The sequence below is a fragment of the Bos grunniens genome, chromosome 23 (assembly GCF_055505025.1).
Source record: "Bos grunniens cultivar Pamir isolate PY7600 chromosome 23, Bosgru_T2T1.0, whole genome shotgun sequence".
NCBI classification, from domain to species: domain Eukaryota; kingdom Metazoa; phylum Chordata; class Mammalia; order Artiodactyla; family Bovidae; genus Bos; species Bos grunniens.
Genome location: NC_141187.1, coordinates 5913643 through 5936080, shown reverse-complemented (window position 1 = coordinate 5936080; position 22438 = coordinate 5913643). Strand labels below are relative to the sequence as shown.

Below are 22438 nucleotides of genomic sequence, written 5' to 3'. Positions count from 1 at the left end.
GTTCAAGGATTAGGGACTCGTAATTTTCCTATTGAAGCATCTTCCCTCCAATTTCAAGTTTTGGTCCTCACTTACAATACTCACTGTTGACTTAGGTGGGTGGATGCTCTGGTTTGTTATGATTTTCCTTCGTTCCTGTGAGTGAGCCAAAGTTTAGCCAGGTCACCAGTGACTGTCGATGCCTTTCATGGACTAAGAGCTCTCTCTTCTTCCTCAGCTCATGAACTCTTTATTGTCAAATTCAGACTTAAATTGAAGAAAGTAAGGAAAACCACTAGACCATTCAAGTATGATCTAAATCAAATCCCTTACAATTATACAATGGAAGTGACAAATAGATTGATGGGATTAAATCTGATACAGTGCCTGAGAACTATGGACCTGTTTGTGACATTGTACAGGAGGCAGTGATCAAGACCATCCCCAAGAAAAAGATATGAAAAAAGGCAAAATGGTTGTCTGGTGAGGGCTTACAAATAGCTAAGGAAAGAAGAAAAGCTAAAGGCAAAGGAGAAAAGGAAAGATATACCCATTTGAATGCAGAGTTCCAAAGGATAGCAAGAGGAGATAAAAAAAAAGCCTTCCTCAGTGATCAATGCCAAGAAATAGAGGAAAACAATAGAATGGGAAAGACTAGAGATCTACTCAAGAAAATTAGAGATACCAAGGGAACATTTCAGGCAAAGATGAGCACAATAAAGGACAGAAATGATATGGACCTAACAGAAGCAGAAGTTATTAAGAAAAGGTGGCAAGAATACACAGAAGAACAATACCGAAAAGATCTTCATGACCCAGATAATCACGATGGTGTGATCAGTCACCTAGAGCCAGACATCCTGGAATGTGAAGTCACGTGGGCCTTAGGAAGCATCACTACGAACAAAGCTAGTGGAAGTGATGGAATTCCAGTTGAGATATTTCAAATCCTAAAAGATGATGCTGTGAAAGTGCAGCACTCAATATGCCAGCAAATTTGGAAAACTCAGCAGTGGCCACAGGACTGGAAAAGGTCAGTTTTCATTCCAATCCCAAAGAAAGGCAATGCCAAAGAATGTTCAAACTACTGCACAATTGCTCTCATCTCACACGCTAGCAAAATAATGCTCAAACTTCTTCAAGCCAAGTTTCAATAGTACGTGAGCCGTGAACTTCCAGATGTTCAAGCTGGATTTAGAAATATTGAAATATTTTGGAAATATTGAAGGTGGGAGGAGAAAGGGACAACAGAGGATGAAATGGTTGGATGGCATCATGGACTCAATGGACATGAGTTTGAGTAAGCTCCAGGACTTGGTGATGGACAGGGAAGCCTGGTGTGCTGCAGTCCATGGGATTGCAAAGAGCTGGACATGACTGAGTGACTGAACCAACTACTTCTTCCCACTGTACTCCATACTCAAGATGCAAAACCAGCACTGCCCTTATTCTGCAATATGTCTTTAAGAAATACATTCAACAATATTCAACTCATAGGGGAAAGAACGATGGAAGAGACAGAGTTAACTTCTGTGCACGATGAGAAAAGGGTAATCTCATATTCTTCATGCCCCTAAATGAAATATTACCACGAAAATATTTACCCTTCAGATCATCAGTCAAAGCAGAGTTAGGGCCTAGAAAAACTGGAATATGTTCCTGACCTTGGCATTTGTTTGGCAAGATGGGTGCTCCATAGTTACTGTTTTGAATTAGGGAAAATCAAAAACAGGAATACAGATGTCGCCAAACGCTTCCATTTCCCTTTTCATTAAGGGAAATCTAAAACATGGTAAAATACCTCTTTCACCAGGTAGTGAAGCAGCACGAACTCCTGTTTGGTTCCAAAACTATTTTTCATGTGTGTTTCTGAGTTGTGATGCTAAAATTTGGATAAGTAAATGATGTTTACCAAGTGGCTCTTATTCAAATATAAACATACTATAAATTAAAACAAATAAGTTGATTTAAATTTTGGTTTTAAAACACTGTATACATAGTGGACATAAAACACCACACTCAAGATTTTCAATTTATTACTGAATATATACTATAGTCAAATCTATTTTTAAAGAAAAGTTATTTTCCCTCTACTGATCATTATACAAAACTCAACTAGGCTATGGAGGCTCATTTCAGATACCAACTAAAGAAAAATATAATAATAGAGATAGCAAAATAGATATTTAAAAAGAAACCATCAGCATGAGTTGTTATATCCAAAAGAACTAAGGGATGTGTAATTTACATTGAAACAATTTTGTTCAAAATATGATGTTTTTAGCAAAGCTTTTATGGCTAACCCAATGTAACTCTGCTCATAGGGGAAAAAATTAGAAAGCAAAGCTAAGCACATTGACAAATTAAAAGTGTGATTCATTGCCAGATACTTTGTCTTTTCAATTTTGGAGGAAAATTTTATACCAATTTGTTGCTCCCCAAAACACAATTCAGGGAATACTCTTTAGGGCTGGCATAATAACAGGTCACCATCAGCCTAGATGCTGGGAAGAGAATTGATGAGGTAAGACACAGGACGAATTTCATACTGAAATTTTGCAAATAATCAATAAACTGTGCAAACTGCATGTTTGACTCACCTCAAGTGAGTTCGTTGCACCGTGATTGAAACTACAAACTTGGGTACCAGTTGAGACTTAATAAAGGATGATGGGAGAGCAGACCTGAGGATTCCATGATGGGAAGTTTGGACTAAGGGTACAAAAACAGAAGGAGAGGAAATGAGGGGTGGGAGGGAGAACCTAGAAAAATACATTAGTGAGCAACCCAGGGCACAAAGAAAAGGAGACGTCTGTTATCAAAATAAAGAAATGGAATTTGACTAAATTTAATTACATGTTGAAGCTGATCACTGGCAGAAAAAGTTACAGTTTCTTCTTTTCAGTCTACAAATTATCAAGTTAACAGTAACTGTGCATGGAGCTATAAGAAATATTGAAGTAGATAGATTTTAAAAAACAAAAAACTGGCCAAAAATGCAGTTACCTTTTGTCGGTCAGATCACAGTTAGATTCCAGGCAGAAAATATAAAACCCAAAGGCAATTCCCAACAATCCAACATAAAGCTCAATTTTGTTCCATAACAAGCATGATTAATCCACTGTTCTGTTTGGAAATTATAAAAGTGCATTGTTTTTCAGTTTGGAATTTATATAAAATTCATCTCATTTGTGAGAGTCATAGTATATAAGATCTGACTTGGAATACAAATCATTTTTAGATTCATGGGCAAGATTCTTGAGCTTTATAAGACTGTTTCCTCATGTACAAAATGAGAAAACAGTGAAAATAAAGCAGACATTCCATTTAAAAATCTCACCAAATGGCTGACATCTAGCACCCTCTCAGGAAATGTTAGTTTCCATAAGTTATTAATATTATATTGGTTGACCACCACTGCAAATACATGTTTGAATGCTTATTTTATATGAGCTACAGATATACTTAGGAAATAAAACCTGAATTGATCACGAAAACTAAAAAAATACAAAATATGAGTATGGAATTATTAAACATACTGACAAAATTAGATTATTAAAAAGCAGTTCTTTGTATAGACAGAAAATGTTTTACTAGGTTGAGTCAATTTGAAAATACATAAAGTATAGTTTATAAAAATAGTATATGACTAAGAGGAGAATTAATAAGATGTTAGGTTGAACAAGGTAGAAATTTAACAGTGCCTCAATGTTTCTGTTTAGTTACTCTAGCCATGAAAGGCATATTGATGACTTTGCTCATTTTTATGCAGTGGGAAAAGAGCAAAAATCTAAAGCCAGGAAAGATTTATGTTCTCTGATGTGCTTTAAGACATAACACAAGTTAGAAAATCCATAGGTCACAGCTTACATGGGTTTGGAAAATTAACAAATACTGATCTTAAACCCCAAAGGAAATCTATGTCATATTTATTTTTAGTAGAAATCTAGTCATTTTTACCATAAAGATACAGAAAAAAATTCTTCTCAATGGAAACTCTTCTAAATCATTCACATAAATTGACCTAGGCAGTTGTTTTGTTTAGCTATCTTCTAAATCTTGCTTTGGCTTGATTCATACAAAAAAAAAAAAAAAAAATTGAAAAATGACATATTGCCATAGATTTATTTATGCTTTAATGTTTTTAAAATTTATAGAAATAGAAGCCGTTTTAAAATGTTTTAGAGAAATTTAGGTTTCCATTGTGGCACTTAAAGAAAAGAAAAAATATAATCCTACTAAATGCTGTAATAAGAGCTCTCTAGATACCTTAATAATTATAGATTTTCAACTGTGAGCTTATCTGGTCCTTCACATGATTAGTTGGGAATCTGTTTATGCCCAAGTATTTTGCCTCTTTGTATACACATACACATTTACCCCAAAAGAAAGTTCATGGGATATCTAACATTTATTTCCCTTTACCTATTTCTCCATCTCTGATTTTATATAATATCTTGAGTTTTGTTTTGAATTCACTGTACCCCCTCTGAATATAATATTGATATATGTATCATGCTAAAAGTATAAATATATGCTTATAAATTGCAGTTATCTGAGAAATTATCTCAGGAGATATAATAATCCCTAGACAAAGGTCAAATAAGCAGTGAATTCTTCTAGTCACATGAACTCACTCCTTCATGATACAAACAATTCCACAGCCATTAACACCCAGGTCTTGGGGCACTATTTTTAATCTAATGCCTTCAACCTGCCCTTTTTCACACACGGATTTAATTTCTGAACTAAGGGGAAATTTTAATTTTACATCTTCATTGCATTTAAGTTTTTGAAGATTCCTTGACTGACCGTAGTGGCTCAAATGGTAAAATCTGCCTGCAATGCAGGAGACCTGGGTTAGATCCCTTGATTGGGAAGATCCCCTGGAGGAGGCCATGGCAACCCAGTCCAGTATTCTTGCCTGGAGAATCCCCATGGACAGAAGAGCCTGACAGGCTACAGTTGATGGGGTCACAAAGAGTCAGACACAACTGAGCGACTAAGCACACACACATGCATTCCTTGACTATCTTCCTAATTTATTCTTAAATGTTCATCGTAAAGTCAAGCAAGTATGCTCTAGTTATCCTCAACAGTAAACAGTACATAAAGAACCACTTCATTTATAGTAATATTTACTGAAAACAAATCATAGGACTATATGTTCCTTTTTCCTATTAGAACATTTAGCAAGATATGTGATTCTTACATTTTCTTGGAAGTAGAGACCCTCATTTATTTATTTGAAACCAATTGTCATCACCATAAATTCAGCAGCAGGGAAGCACATGGTTTTATGAACAAAAATGACTTAATTGCTTTAAAACATCAAGTTCAGATAAGGGAAAAGCTATTATCAAATCTTAAAATGTTTAAGAGATCTTCTGATAAGGGGACATACCTCAACTTTCTGAAGTGAGATGCATAATAATGAGAAACTGTAGTCAAAACAGCAGGACAAAAAGAAAAATATCACACTTGATCTCTGAATTTCTTCTGCTACTTATTAGCACCATGTCAGCTGATATTCAGATTAAGCAGCCATATAGATCATCTGACCCTTAACACAGATAGATAGTCATTGACAACACAGGGGCTTAATTTGGAAAATTTCCCCCTGAAGTAAAAAAGATTGTGTTAGGGAATCCAGGGATAACTCAGCAAACTTATTTAATCAGATACTTGAATTGAAAAGAAACAGATTCCAGGACTTACTAACTTTAAGCAGATATCACATTCAGAACTCCACATCTCTCTCAGACAGAAGTGTTCACATTTAATAAAAGGAAAAGAATGTCAAAGTGAGTAACCCGCACATTTGGTTAATGTATGGCAACATGAAAACTTTAGATTCTAGAATAGATTTTTCTAATTAGGAGTATATATTCTTTAATTCAAAATATATCATGGAATTTTTGAAAAATCTAATTTTTAAGATAACTCATTAAGAAGACCTCACAAATATTGCAGTTTTGGAAAAGAAAAATTTATCAGTATGTTAAATTACTCTGCACCTAAGAAGTGACAATAGAAATAAGCAACCCATTCATATTTTTGGAGAAACAAAATGGAATCCCATTTCTTATTAATGTAAGTGTGGCAGCTATCAATTTCCAGGAATGAACCCTAAAATTCCCACAAGTGAAGAGTAGAGAGCATGGCAAAAACTTGGGTAATAAAAGTTTTAAAAATATGCACTTTCAATTTAATTGCACTAACTCAAGATCTTTTATATAGCTTGAATAATTATGTTGGTGAAAATACAAGAGGATTAAATTGTTGGTGCTTTTAGAAAAGCTCTGATGCTGTTCAGTCGCCAAGTCGTGTTTGATTCTCTGCAACTCCATGAACTACAGCAAGCCATGTAGTGTCCTTCATGGAGTATCCCTGTCCTTCACTATCTCCTGGAGTTTGCTCGAACTCATGTCCATTGAGTCAATGATGCCATCCAACCATCTTATCCTCTGTCACTCCTTTCTCCTCTTGCCCTCAATCTTTCCCAGCATCAGGGTCTTTTCCGGTGAATCGGCTCTGCACGTCAAGTGGCCCAAGTATTGAAGCTTCAATGTCAGCATCAGTCCTTCCAATGAGTATTCAGGGTTAATATCCTTTAGGATGGACTGGTTGGATCTCCTTGCAGTCCAAGGGACCCTCAAGAGTCTTCTCCAAAACCACAGTTCGAAAGCATCAATTCTTCCACACTCAGCCTTCTCTATATGGAATAGAGAAGTTTTTGTGTACCAACAAGCAGGAAAAATAGTCTTCCTAGGTGGCACAAGAGAGGGAAGAGACACGGGTTTGATCCCTGAGTCAGGAAAGTCCCCTGCAGAGGGAAACAGCAACCCACTCCAGTGTTCTTGCCTGGGAAATCCCAAGCACAGAGGAGCCTGGCAGGCGTGTGCTCTCTTCATGGGGTTGCTGCTGCTGCTGCGTCGCTTCAGTCGTGTCTGACTCTGTGCGGTTGCAAACAGTCAAACAAGACTGAGCACACAGTAAGCAGAAAAAAAAATTTAAAAGCCATAACTTTACCCCTTTATAATGTATGGGAAATACAGCTGCTAACCAATATGGGTTATAATCTGAGAAAGCAATAATTTTAACAATTCATTTCCTTGACTTTCAGAGAGGTCTTCTATGATGTTTTTCCAATCAATGCATAGAGTATCTTCAATTTTCTGATTTTCTTAATGGAAAATATTATTTATGTAGTGGGGATTTTATACAATTTGCTAAAAATCTTAACACATTAGGAGCTCTTGGGCCCAACTCTTCAACAAAGACAATCAGCGTGTTTTAATCACGTGTTCTATTAAAATACTGCTTGTAATTCAACTGTCCTTGAAAGAAGCCATATTGATGTGCAAGGTTTGTTAATAGTTTTATGAAGAGTGTATGAAGCCAAATGATAGTAATTTACACTGATGTCTCTCTGGGTTGAAATTTTTGTCTTATATAGGTCAGCCTTTTCAGCCTTTAATCAATTATGCTTGTACAATACACATTACCCTATAACAACCGCTGTTTCCCTTATATTCATTGATGTAACTAGTTATTTCCCAAATAACTATATTATTCTTTCTTAAAAATAAAATGGTTGAGTCTTAAAGCTATCATATTATTAATAACTTGATATTTCCTGATGCCTATGAAGACCTAGCCAATATAAGCATTCAATTGATCATGGCACATATCACTGAATGTTCATTTCTGTTGGCTTCATACCCTAGATCTGAATGTACTTAAAAGCTTCCTACCAATAATCATTATGTTAACCGAAGTTATTAGACGTGCACCTAATACATTATGCTTCCAACTCAAGATTTAAGAACATATGTCAATAATCTTGGGGCTTCCCTTGTGGCTCAGACTGTAAAGAATCCTCCTGCAATGCGGCCTCTCTCCAGTGGACTATCATTTGTGAATTCATCTGAAACCGTATTAAATCATCTGTAAAATCTCCACAATAAAAGCACTGACCCTAAATTAAAGGAGTGTCATGTGGAGTAAGTCTTTGTGTATTTTCTCATCCAATTCAACCTAGAGATTTTATTCTTGTCCTACCATGTTTCAGGTACTACTGTCTAATATAACCGTGCAACATTCTTGAAAGGTGTTACCCGTTTACTCATTCAGCTAATGCTATGGCTAAAATGTAAACTATTTTGTCAAAGCCAAAATTTTAATCTAGTTTTCCTAATGATTTCTTCCTAGAATTTGTATTTCCAGAATGGAGCTTTCTATTTTGTTTATCCTCCTTATTTAAATTAAGTATCAAAACCTTAAAATCTAAGTTCTCATACAAGACCTATAAATTTCTTTATATTATATTAAACATTATAATGAATTTAATTTGATAGTTTCATACCTCTGAAATTTTCTTGCCCTTTATTTGGCTACAAAATTTACTAAAACTTTGAAATCCCTGACTTAAAATCTGATTTTTTACCTTGATACACTTGGAAATTATGCCACAAACTTTGTTCAAAGAAAAATGGATTTTAGAGTCTTTTTTTTTTAAAGAATCTTATACTGTTTCTTGGACATTAAACAATACTCTGACAGAACAACATTTTGATGACTTGAATACAAATGAATCAGAAACATACGGGTTGAATTTTCCTTGACATATAAGTGGGTTTGAGTAGAAAGGAAAAAGTCATTGGCAAAATTTACCCTGAGTATTGCCAAACCTAAAACGTCTGAAAACATAGGGTTTTTAAAAAGACATTCTAATGGTCCCAAAAATACTATCTTTGTTTTCCATCTTTAAATTATTCTATAAACCCAAATTTGAAAAAAAAAAAAAAGAATTAATTTACTTGGACGGTTTAAACTATATAAAGCATCAAACAATGGAAAATTATAGTGTTTGCCGAGAAAACTCAAGTGTTAAAATCTAGAGTAAATTGCTCTCTGGATAATAAACTCTGTGTACATACACTTTTGTCTGTGTGTTTGCATGTATGTGTGAGTGTGTGCATGTTTATATATGTAAAGGATCGTAATTACTGCAGATTTACTAGCAATTTTAATAAAGATCTAACAAGGCACGTAATTAATGTATCTTTATACATCAGGGAACTGAAAATCTTAAATTTTAAGATAGATCTAAACCTAATCATTTCCTGCTTAAAAAAAAAAACAAAAAAGACAGAGTAACTATTTTACCAGGTTATTGACTACTATGAGAGAGTGTTCGAGAATTCTGAAACTAATTTAGCACAGTTGGTACAACCACTTGTATGGAATTTCTAAATTTTGCTGTTAAGAAGTAGCAGTGTTTCTTTTCCATTTGCTTGCTCATAAGTTTGCTTTCTTTAGCTGAAACAGACATATGGAACTCAGAGAATTTTCTATTCTGCCTGAAAAAAATCAATAGAATATCCTTAAACTCTCCTGCCAAATCCATGGCAGTTCATTTATCAAATTACTAAAAAGAATATTTTACAAACTGACATACTTTCCACATGTCCTCTGAGGAATCATGATGTTACTTTTGATTTCAACAGTCTTTTGATTTCCAAAATATATTTCGGCTTCTTAGCTGTTTTTTCTTTGTGAGAGCAGGGTAAACAAAATTTAACAATCCGTATCAGTGATTTCCTCCCCACTTTAAGATTGAAGCAGTTTTAACTACTGTACTGTGGTTTGTGGTATAAAGTTCTCCTGTGTTAAACCAAAATTGTTTGGTTAATAATCAACCCAAATTTATAGTTTGGAATTTCTTCTTAAGAGTAACATGTTCATATACGTAAAATAGATAAACACCAAGGTCCTATTATATGGCACAGGGAACTATATTCAATATCATGTAATAAATCAAAATGGAAAAGAAAATGAACAAGTATATTTATATAACTGAAACAATTTACTGCACACCAGAAACAAACACATTGTAAATCCACTATACTTCAACTTAAAAAAAAAAAAAAAAAGAATAACATGTTCAAGGACAGGTGGTCTGCAAGAATCTTTTACTTCACAAATTCATTCAGTGATCATTCAGAACATGTTTTTAATACCTACAACCTGCACGGTACCAAATACCAAGGATGCCACTGTGAGCCAGAAATACACATCTATGATCTCATGAAACAGATATTCAAATATGCAATCATGCAAGTGTTACTCTGATTGATTAAAGCAGCAAGTCTAGTTCTTCAATGACTTGTGGTCAAGCTACAAGAATATATACATAAATGTCATGGCTTGTCCATAACTGATCTCCCAGTCCCTTTCATAAAATAACAGCACTCGCAACCGTAGAAATACATGAAAGCTCTTCTAGCCTAGTCTGGACTTCGGGTTTTTCTGAAGGATACCATGCCATTTTGCCATTCTATGGATTTACTCCCACTGTTTCTTCATCCAAGAACTAACTCACTCCTCCTTCCTTACACCAGCTCCACTCCCTCCTCATCTTCATATCTTGAAATCTTAGCCAAGTGACGGAGCCCAAAAAGTCACCTGGGCCGTGGTGCTTTTGGCTCCATTTGGACTTAACCACCTCTCTCACATTTTCCTGTAGTGTCTTGATTGTATTACTATTTTTCGGATTTAAGGCACTTTATTCCTTCTAAAGTAACTACAAATGTCTATCTCCCAGTTCATAGTCTCCTTAACACTTTGCCTTTATTTATTTTTACTTTTTGGCTGTGTCACACAGCGTGTGGGATCTTAGTTCCCCAAGTAGGGATCAAACCCTTGGCCCCTGCATTGGAAGTCTGTAGTTTTAACCACAGGACTGCCAGGAAGTTCCCAACACTTTGTCTTGCCTGGATAGGCACTAGAAGATTTTGTGCCGAACAAATCAATAAATGAATAATGGTCAACAAAAGAATTTGAAAGCTGGCTTTCCTGAGCTTCATTTTTTACGATTTCCAACTACTTTGCTGAGAAGTAAACATGTTCAGAATCCATTATTGCAAATAAAAGATGTCTGTCTAATCCGTTTGAAGCAATATTCCAATAGAACATTGAGAACATCAGCAGTGATGAAGGAGCAGTAATAAGTTGGGGCATCTGGTTATCTATGTTTACAGAAGCATGCCACAAGCCTAGTTTCCATGAGGTTGTAGTTAATAAAACTAAGGTGACCCCAGAGGGTCACTTGCTTTCCCAGAGCCATATATGCTCTAATGCCGGTTAAAATCTGTTAAGTGTTTAAAATTTAAGTATCGCTTAAATACAAAAGGCCAGGTTGCCAGCATATTTAATCCTTTTAACATTTTTGTATCAGACAATACTAAAAAATCAAAGAAAAGCAACATAATGCTGTCTATCTCAAGCCTAACTTTTAAATAAAGAATTTGGAAACCTTTGAAAGAAGTTAAATGTGAGTTTATTTTAGGCCCCAAAAAAGACCCATAAATAATATGAGTCATTTAAAGTAAAATTACTCCTAAAATATAAGAGAAATCAATCAAAGGAAAAGGATAAACAAAATATAAAGTAGTTCTCAAAGGAAAGGATGAATTGGAAGCAAGAAAGAACTAAACAGTTTAGAGTGTAAAGGAAAGAAAACCAACATAGAAGAAGTAGAAAAAAAAATAGAGAAATTTCAGAATTTTCTAGCTGGGAGGGAAGGGTGAGGAAGTTAAAAAGAAACAGGGGTCATATTTCACAGATCTCCTGAGTTTTGTTTAGTTAGACATTTCAGCATATCTCCAAGGAAAAGACTGAGGGAAGCACATACCACTAATTTAATTTTTCTTTGGACCGCATACCAGGGAAGAGACTCCTGGCTCAGCCCCTCCGGGTACATTTCCCTGTCACATTTCTGACCATAAATGTAGAGTAGTTGAACACTGTAAAAATTTAAGGGAGATTATTTAGATGTATGCCTTTCTGTCTATATTTACAATGATTGAACTCTGAAAATCTTCAATGATAGTCTCAAAGCCATTATGGAAAATATCTTATAATTCAAAATATCTTAATTGCTTATGAGAATTTAAAACATCAATATTGTAATTAAAATCTATGGAAAAGTCTGGATTGGGAGCAGATGTCTCAAACTTGTCTGTAACACTTTCAATAAGAGCCTTCCTTTTCTAGCTCAAGATCTGAGGCACGTGAAACCTTCAGTAGACAAACTCTGGAATATGTTTGATTTGTGTCTGTCAACCTCACTCCACATACACAATCTTTGGGGTAACAGCACTGGGCATGGTCTGATTCTCAGGCTACAAATCTGGTTGCAGGTAAAACAATGTTTCCATGAAGTCCAATTGCATCAGTAATGATCCTCCTTGAAAAAGACCCAGGGCAGACCTAACTTTTACTTAACTCAGCAGTTTATTAAGCAAGGCTTTAGTGTAATATAGAAAGGAGAAGGATTCTAGGGCTGATGTTTCTATTGCTGGATCCTGCAAAAAGCTAAAGATAGTAAACTAAAATAGGGCACATTCTCTAATAAATCATCACTTTTATTTTTTTTAATTTTTTTATTATTATTGTTTTTACTTTACAATATTGTATTGATTTTGCCGTACATCAACATGCATCATGTGTACACCCGTGGCGGATGCATGTTGATGAAATCATCACTTTTAAAACCACACTCTGCAGCCATGATCCTACTATTTTCGGGTGTTGAGCAAAAGCATAAGTTAGGCCCACTTGGTAGACTTCTGAATATTTTGAAAGCACTGATCAAGGAAACAAATCATTAAAGGATGTTTTATCCTCCTGTGGTAACAAATATAATTTTAAATGACCTGGAAGTCTAGATTTGAATTTAAAACTTTGGACTCTGAGTGATCAAAGGTGAACAAAGCCTTGCACTCCCTGACCTCTTGATCAAACAGGCCAAAATCCTTCTCATCATAGGCTTTGTGAACACTCTTTTGTTTGCCCAAAATGCCTGCCCTCCAATTTCTTTGCCAATCACATTTTCCTGAACGTTATCATTGCAGCTAGAATTTTCTCACTGTTTGACACTCAGCGTGTAGCGACACGGACTCAATGATATTACGTGCGGACTACTTATGCCTCATTTAGCTGCAAGCCTCAGGAAGCCACCTCTGCACTTGTTCACCATTTTATCTCCAGCATTAAGCCAAGCACATAGCACATCCTTATTCAATGAGTACTTCTGAGCATAAAAATACCTTCTGAAGCTTCTCAGCAAAGATTTCCTATAGACCTGTGTACTAAGAATACCACCTGTCGTATCAGTAAACAAAGATCGTTGCAGCATCAAGCCATCCCATTACAGACGCCCCAATCAGCCCCGAGGGAACTCAGGGTGGAAACAGGATGCCTCCCTATCAAACTGTCAGCCGCCACAGCCACCCAATCCCCGCAGCAGTGCACCGGAGGAGACTCCGGATGAGAAAGTACAGGATACTGGCCCCCAATAGCTGAGGTGCATATCAGAGGGATGATTTCAGTGAGCCCAGACCCTTGCATCTTCCCATACATAGAAAAGCCCTAAATTCACTAACTTGAGATGTCTTGCTTTCTTTAATTAACAGTAATCCCTTGATATTCCAACTACCTGGCCTTTGTTGTAAAAAAATCTCTGTATATCCTGGCTCCCCCCTTACCTCTTTAGAGCAGTCCCTTAGTCATGCAAGGATGAGATGGTTGGATGGCATCACTGATTCAATGGACATGAGTTTGAGTAAACTCCGGGAGTTGGTGATAGACAGGGAGGCCTGGCATGCTGCAGTCCATGGGGTCACGAAGAGTCGGACACAACTGAGTGACTGAACTGAACTGAACTTAGTCATATAAGAGGCTGCATCCTAGGCCTAAGTCCTCAGTTTTGTCCACCAAGTAAAACAACTCTCAACTTTTAGGTTGCTCTTTTCTTTTTTTAAAGTCAACAAATCTCTCCCAGAAGTGATCCTGGAGCTGTTGTCTTTTGATCAAATATTACAGTATGTTAAGATCTAACTCAGTAACATCTTCTGCATATTCGTGAGTCTTTTGTTCCATCCTCACCCTCCTCTGTGTTATGGTAGGTCATTTGTCTGTTTCCCTATCGCCTGCTTTGATATATATTTCTTTTTTAAGTCAAGTTTTGAGACATTCTTTGACTATGGTAATATTTATTCTTCTTTAGAGTACAGTTCTATACGTTTTTACAAATTACATAGCTGTGTAACCACCACGACAGTTAAGACATGGATCCACAGCACCTCACACATCACTTTCTTTCAGTATTGCTATATTACAGTTGTGCTGTTTATTTACATACAGGCCTTCAACACAAGAATAAAAACCCCAAGACCAAGAAGAGGGCTTAAGTTGTCTTTACCTCCCACAGCCATTGCAGAGCCTGACAATAAATGCATGTTGTTTACAAATCAATTAACTAATCAATATATTGCTCTGTCTTATAGACTGCACCACTTTGCACATTGTGTGTATAAAAAATACATTGGTTAAATCCCACAAAAAGCTGTAACTCTCAATGGGTACAAACCAGTACCACAAAATGTACAAAATTCAGTGCTTACCATCTCCTGTTTCTGCACAAAGTTGTAAGCCCAAATTGTTCTGTGGATTAATCACCCAATGATTGCTGGTCACAGTGATATCAAAGACAAGCCAACCCACATCAAGAGCTTGGGTTTTCCTTGTGTCTAACAAGAATAGATCTGCGTCCCTAAGGAGAAAGAAAACAACAACAAAAACAGTTACAGGTTTGAGTGAAAATCATCATTCCCTACACTTAAGTGAAAGCTCTACAAAACCACTCTTAAAATGACAGGAGTTGATTAAGGAGCAAGGGGAACAAATGACTCAAGTGATGACTAATAAGATACAGGACGTTTTATTGCTAGAATCCCAACCCAAATCTGGTGCAGATTAGGAATATCTGAAAGTAATTTCCATTTTCCTGCTCTTCACTGTCAAGTTTCCTTTACAAACTGGCTTAGTGGTCTTGATTTAGTCCCTGATAATCAGTATTTCCCCTAACCACTACCTGTAAGGAACAGGACACTGGCAAGTTCATGAGCAACTGTTGAACTGAATAGAGAGGAAGCGACAGCAGCTGCTCCAGTCTGAGTGGCTGTGGATTCTCCATGGAGGTGGAGGGCAGGCAGTCTGTGATGCAAGCCTTTCAGAGATCATTTTCTCTTTTAGAGATCATTTTCCTTTAGTTTCCACTTTATTACACTTTTTCCCATTTTTATTTCATTTTATGTTTTTGTTATATAATTATTTTATGGATACCAGGCCAAAAGAAGGTCACCAAATACATCATTGGATTAAGGGAGAAGTCCTATAGATTGGGGATTCCCTGGTAGCTACGTTGCTAAAGAATCTGCCTGCAATGCAGGAGAGCCGGGTTTGATTCCTGGGTCAGGAAGACATGCTGGAGAAGGGATAGGCTACCCACTCCAGAGTTCTTGGGTTTCCTTGGTGGCTCAGCTGGTTAAGAATCTACCTGTAATGCTGGAGACCTGGGTTTGACCTCTGGGTTGGGAAGATCCTCTGGAGAAGGGAAAAGCTATCCACTCCAGTATTCTTGCCAGGAGAAGTCCATGGACTGTATAGTCCATGGGGTCACAAAGAGTCAGACATGACTGAGCAACTTTCACTTTTCCCATGGATTGAGCTATGGATCTACCCTGACTTGCTTTAACATCATCTGTGTGCACAAGTTCCCTGAGGGCAGTAACAGCTATGAATATAAACTTGTATGTTTTAGAATGATCTCCATGGTGTTACTGTTACTAATATTTATCAATCTTAACTTTAGTATTAACTTTACAAATGTATGAGTATCTGTATAATGAATTATTTTATTATTTCCTTTCTATAGGCAGCCTCTGAGGCAAATGCTACATATTTTTGACATTTAATCTTTTTCTAAATTTATTTTATCAAAATATAGTTGACTTACAGTGTTCTTTTAATTTCTGCTATACAGAAACAAGATGCAGATCTTGCTATATGCAAGAGAATATAGCAAGATCTTGCTATTAAGCAGGATCTTGTTGTTCATCCATCCTCTATATATCAATAGTTTACATCTGCTAATCCCAAATTCCTACTCCATCCCTCTGCCATTCCCCCTCATTCTTGGCAATCACAAATCTGTGCTCTATCTGACATTTAGTCTTTACAATAGATCTCTTATATTGATGAAATTGAGGCTCAGGGAGTTTGGTGGTAAAAACAAAGGAAATCCATCAAAGTAGAACAGAAATATACTATTATGCATTGATGATGGTGCTGAATTTGGCAGCATGTCATTCATGAGGAAGATCAGAGCTATGTCATAATAAGTTATGCTCTATTGTTCTATTGTATTTTCCATCAATCTGTATCTTAGAAGTCACTTCAAAGATGGCTTACAAAATTTAAACAATTAATTTTGAGTAAAATCATGTACATTTATTATTTCCTTAGGAAAAAAGTCATCAGTGATCATTAAAAAGTGAACCGTAAAAGAAGAATCTCAGTCAATATTTTAGAGGCTATAGCTCCATTTCTTTACTTAAACTTGATTTAAACCATCCTTCCATTAACCTAGAGAAGTTAAAATAAATGTATTAATGATGCAATCAATTAAATTGACCAGCTACCATACACCCAAAAATGCAGCTTTCATTCTCCTTCACAATTTTCTTACCAAGGAAGGGTTACAGACACTTTTTCACATCCAATACAGGACTCAGTTTGAGTTACTGCAGATATACAACAAGCATATAATACAATGAAATGAAAAGATTAATTTTTTCCCAATTGAAGTTTAAGGGTCTATCATATTCACACTGTGGTTGAACAAAAGTAAAATTCTCCCTGCCTCTCGTAACTTGAAAAATATACCAAATAAACAAATCTAAGAAAAACTGATTATCTTTAAAATTTTGATATATTTTAAAACTATCTTTGAGACTGTTATCTTGGAATTAATTTAATCACATTGCTAACTTCCTAAGAGAAGGATCCACCTTGCAGTTTTGAAACTACTCAAGTGCTATCCTGATTTTATTTGAAATGTGGTAAAGGTGTTCTGAAAGAGATGGGAAAGCAGACCACCTGACCTGCCTCTTGAGAAAACTATATGCAGGTCAGGAAGCAACAGTTAGAACTGGACATGGAACAACAGACTGGTTCCAAATAGGAAAAGGAGTACGTCAAGGCTGCATATTGTCACCCTGCTTATTTAACTTCTATGCAGAGTACATCATGAGAAACGCTGGGCTGGAAGAAGCACAAGATGGAATCAAGATTGCCGGGAGAAATATCAATAACCTCAGATATGCAGATGACACCACCCTTATGGCAGAAAGTGAAGAGTAACTAAAAAGCCTCTTGATGAAAGTAAAAGAGGAGAGTGAAAAAGTTGGCTTAAAGCTCAACATTCAGAAAACGAAGATCATGGCATCTGGTCCCATCACTTCATGGGAAATAGGGAAACAGTGGAAACAGTGTCAGACTGTATTATTTGTGGGCTCCAAAATCACTGCAGATGGTGACTGCAGCCATGAAATTAAAAGATGCTTACTCCTTGGAAGGAAAGTTATGATGAAACTAGACAGCATATTCAAAAGCAGAGACATTACTTTGCCAACAAAGGTCTGTCTAGTCAAGGCTATGGTTTTTCCAGTGGTTATGTATGGATGTGAGAGTTGGACTGTGAAGAAAGCTGAGTGCTGAAGAATTGATGCTTTTGAACTGTGGTGTTGGAGAAGACTCTTGAGAGTCCCTTGGACTGCAAGGAGATCCAACCAGTCCATCCTAAAAGAGATCAGTCCTGGGTGTTCATTGGAAGGACTGATTCTGAAGCTGAAACTCCAGTACTTTGGCCACCTCATGCAAAGAGTTGACTCATTGGAAAAGACCCTGATGCTGGGAAGGTTTGGTGGCAGGAGCAAAAGGGGACGACAGAGGATGGGATGGCTGGATGGCATCACCAACTCAATGGACATGAGTCTGAGTGAACTCCGGGAGTTGGTGATGGACAGGGAGGCCTGGCGTGCTGTGATTCATAGGGTCGCAAAGAGTCAGACACGACTGAGCGACTAAACTGAACTGAACTGAAAGGTGTTCTAATAAACCCTGCAAAGCATTACCAATCCTTGGCATGATATAAATAAACATTTGAATAACAAAACAGGTCACAGAGGTAAGTTCTGAGAGCAATTTCAGCTAGTTAACAAATATCTTTAGGTGAAAGTGAAGTGAAAGTCAAAGTCGCTCAGTTGTGTCCAACTCTTTGCGACCCCATGGACTCTACAGTCTGTGGAATTCTCCAGGCCAGAATACTGGAGTGGGTAGCCTTACCCTTCTCCAGGGGATCTTCCTAACCCAGGGATCGAACCCAGGTCTCCCGCATTGCAGGTGGATTCTTTACCAGTTAAGTCATCCAGGAAGCTTTACCTTTAGGTAGTTATTTATTATTCTTAAATCGTGCTACTTTTTCAGAAAAAAGAATTCCCAAACTATTAACATTCAAATCTCAAAACTTAAGCAAGTCTATTAGGAAAATAGTTTCAGTTTTAAAAATACTTAGAAGACGCATCAGCCAACAGATCCAAGCAAAGCCTAAATACTTGAATTTCTGTGATGCAAATCGCAAGGCACTGGAAGGAAACCTAGGCAAACAGTATGATTTGAAAAATCTATATATTTCTAGCTCACCTCTGAAAAGTTATAAACGTTCAGTTACCTTCATAAGCTTCATGGTTTCCTATTCTTGAGTAAAGCTATTTTATCTTTGACCCTTAACTTCTACTTTTAAATTTCTCCTCTTTCTTTTTGCATAAAGAACTCTTCTGCATTAACTATAGACAAGAGAATATGCTTTAGGAGAATCAAGTCTATTTTTAACAAGCACAATGTTAATAATTACATAATTTTCAGTCATGCACCAACTCTCATAATAGCATCTTAAAAATAAATTCTATCCATTCTATAGAAATCTAGATGTGATTTCTTTAGAAGTATAAAATTACTCCACTAAAGAACAGTACTTAACTCCCTGGAAATAGCAGAATATTTTGAATTGTCTCTTTAAAGACTACTTTAAAATTACCTCTTTAAAGAATATTTGAGTTATCTCTTTAAAGACTGTTTCCAAGTAATGTGACATTCAGAGGTACTAGAGGCTAGAACTTCAACATATGGATGGGGGAAAGAGACGAGCACAGTTTAACCCATAATACTATTTTTGAAAAAAACTTTAAAAGGCAGGAATAATCCTAGATGTGAGCATTCATTTTATTGACATTATAGCAATTATCAACACTGAAATGCTTTAAAAAACAAGGAAGTCAATTTACATTGACCAAAATAACTCATAATGACTAAAATTTGTATTTTTATTTTTCAGGTAAAATTTGAACCTTTGTATTGAGTATGATATAGATTTGCATACAAATTCCTCATAAAGCTAAATTAAGCTATCATGCAGGTGTTAAATATAGAGTCACAGAGAACAGATATAGGATTAGCAGCAAAGATAGATATATTAGATATGAAATATATAGATAAATGTAATTACTCACAGGTAAAAAATAATATGTACATGTGTAGATACAGTTAGAGTTCACTACAAACACATGAGCATATTTTACTTCATTCATGACCAGAGGTTTAAACATGTCTATTCATGGGAAATTGGTGGACTTGTATGTACTGCTTTAGAAGAATACACTTTATTTTACTGACAGAGGAAAGGTTCTTGTACATGTGCCTTGGGAGTCTTGAAATACCAAAAGGGTAGGAACTTCAACTAAGGACTGAGCAGCAGGAGCCAAATTCAGTAAAAGTTGATTTACCATCATCCTAAAGCCACACATCTGCAAATAGTCTTACATATCTAAGACTATGACATTGAGCTTCCCAGGTGGTGCTAATGGTAAAGAATCCAACTACCAATACAGGAGACACAGGAGACATGGGTTTGATTGTTGTCAGGAAGATCCCTTGGAGTAGGATATGGTCACTCACTCTAGTATTCTTGCTTAGAAAACTTCATGGACAAGAGGAGCTGGGAGGCTACAGTCCATGGGGTCGCAAAGAGTTGGATAGGACTGAGTATGCATGCACATCTAAGACTATGACATTAGAAGAGCTAAAACAATTTTTATCATCTTTATATAAATATCAATGTATTATAATGAAGTAAATAAGGATTTAGGGAGCAGACAGAGCTTGAACAATTAAGGAATTCCTCAGCCTCAGTTTCCCCATGCATAAAAAGAGTATGATAATCCCTGCCTTAAAAGAGTGTGTGCAGACCAAATGTAATATAATCTGGATCTCTGTTTGGAAGAGAGGAAAATTATAGTTGAATCTTTTGCCACAAGAGGAAAAAATGAAATTGAAAACATCAAAAGGAAGTAAAGTTATTTATATAATCAACAATAAAATGGTGAAAGAGAAGTAGTCTTCATATTGTTACAGTTTCAAACATATGTACGCATGTATATGTGTGTGTGTGTGTGTGTGTGTATGTATATATATATATATATATATGCGGCTAAGTCACTTCAGTCGTGTCTGACTCTGTGCAACCCCATAGACGGCAGCCCACCAGGCTCCCCTGTCCCCGGGATTCTCCAGGCAAGAACACTGGAGTGGGTTGCCATTTCCTTCTCCAATGCATGGAAGTGAAAAGTGAAAGTGAAGTCGCTCAGTCGTGTCCGACCCTCAGCGACCCCATGGACTGCAGCCTACCAGGCTCCTCCATCCATGGGATTTTCCAGGCAAGAGCACTGGAGTGGGGTGCCATTGCCTTCTCCGCTATATATATATACACACACACAAATATGTGTATATATAGAGAAAGAGAGAGTAACAGAGAGAAGATGAAGAAGAAGCAGTTATCCAGGAGCATAAACATTCTACTGTCTAACCAAAAAGCTCTAAATCTGGTCAAGAAAAGTTTTGGGAAACTGTCTGGAAGATACAGAGATAAATTTCCAGGCAAAAGTTGAAATACTCTATTTCCATGAGGCAAGAACCTTAAAGAGCACAGTGATAGCTCCACTTTTCCCAAACTTTCTCCATTATAACTTTTTCAACTCTTTTCATCTCCTTTGTCTCTGAATAGCTTACCATGGCTAGTAGAAATGGAATGATTACCACCTAAGAAGAAAGCATACATCTTTTTCTGGGTATCCGACTGTAAATACACACCATCTGAGGAATGTGACATGCGGTTCAAGCATGGGACAAATTAACAATGGATGCAAATGTTATTCTCTGGAGTTTATAATGTCGACAGTTTCTATCATGAGCAACTTTAAAAGTGTTAGAATTTGACTTTGGTATTTTCAGACGGTAATTGTTTTTTCTCCCCAAACAAATAAGAAATAATAAGCTTCTGTAAATCTCACAGAACACCCATTTTCAGATTATCTAATTCAATGCTGTGTTTACACTGAAAAGGAATAGATACAAACTGGTAAAATAGTAATATAACATGGACTCGAATGGCAAAAATGGAAAACAAGCTGAATTCCCATTATGAAAATTCAACCACTTTTCTCTTTGCAGATTTTTTTAAATTGCCAAGATAATGATAATATTAGTAGGATTCCTGGCACTACACCATTTCATATTTTTCCCTTGCAGAGAGATCTATGCATGGGCTACTGAATACACACACACATGCACAGCATGAGAGAGTCCCTCACTCAACAAGAAACAAAGAAGTGAGAGTATTACATACACAAACGAACTACTTTTAACTTCCCTAATGAATGAATGATATACCCCATTCAAGTTCCTAAGAATTCTTCTATGCTATGACTCTTATGACCCCAATGGATATTAAACAGTCAAGGAAAAAAATGAGTTTTTAGGGCATGAATTATTCCCATTTTTAGCTTTATAACGTAAATCTATAGCTAGAGCAGCATTTCTCGACCTCAGCATTATGGACAATTTTGACCAGATCGTTCTCTGTTGGGTGGGGGTACCCTGTTTATGGCAGAAGTTTCAGCAGCATCTTTTGTTACCCCAGCGTTACTACCCGTTGGATGTCAGTAGGCCTCCACCCTCGCCAACAGTGAAACCCAAAAATGCCTCCAGACACCACTAAATGTCTCCTGGGGGTGAATCCTCTCAGTGGAGAACTGGAGCTAGAGCTTGATCTCTGCAAGTGCAGGAACGCAAGTCATGCTTGGGTGCTGTCCTGTATTCTCAGAGCCAAGGGCACCGCCCATCTGAGTGTTATTTCCACCGCTCTCAAGAGCCCATGAAATCCCCCACGTGTTACTGTCAGTGTGCATCCTGAAGTACGTCCAGAGAAGAGTCACAAATCCTAGAGAAGCCAGAGGGGGAGATGATGTCAATGTGAAACTGACTGTGGATTGGAATGATGACAGCTCAACTAAATATATCCAAGTAGGGGAGGTGGCGAATGACAGCCAGCAGGCCGGCTTAAAATGTGTTTGCAATGGGGCACAGACATTTATATTCACAGTAGAACATTAGGAAGGGGTTGAATTCTACACAGCACATTTTCTTTCAAAGAAAA

At 36.7% G+C, this 22438-nt stretch overlaps 1 protein-coding gene across 1 annotated transcript in view; it reads right to left on the bottom strand.

Moving 5' to 3' along the window:
* The window catches only part of BMP5 (bone morphogenetic protein 5), a 143710-nt gene that overhangs the window by 32191 nt on the left and 89081 nt on the right, over positions 1–22438 (bottom strand). The window contains exon 3 of the mRNA XM_086370612.1: positions 14451–14599. Within this exon, the coding sequence (XP_086226738.1) occupies positions 14451–14599 (149 nt within the window). The remainder of the gene's footprint in view (positions 1–14450; positions 14600–22438) is intronic.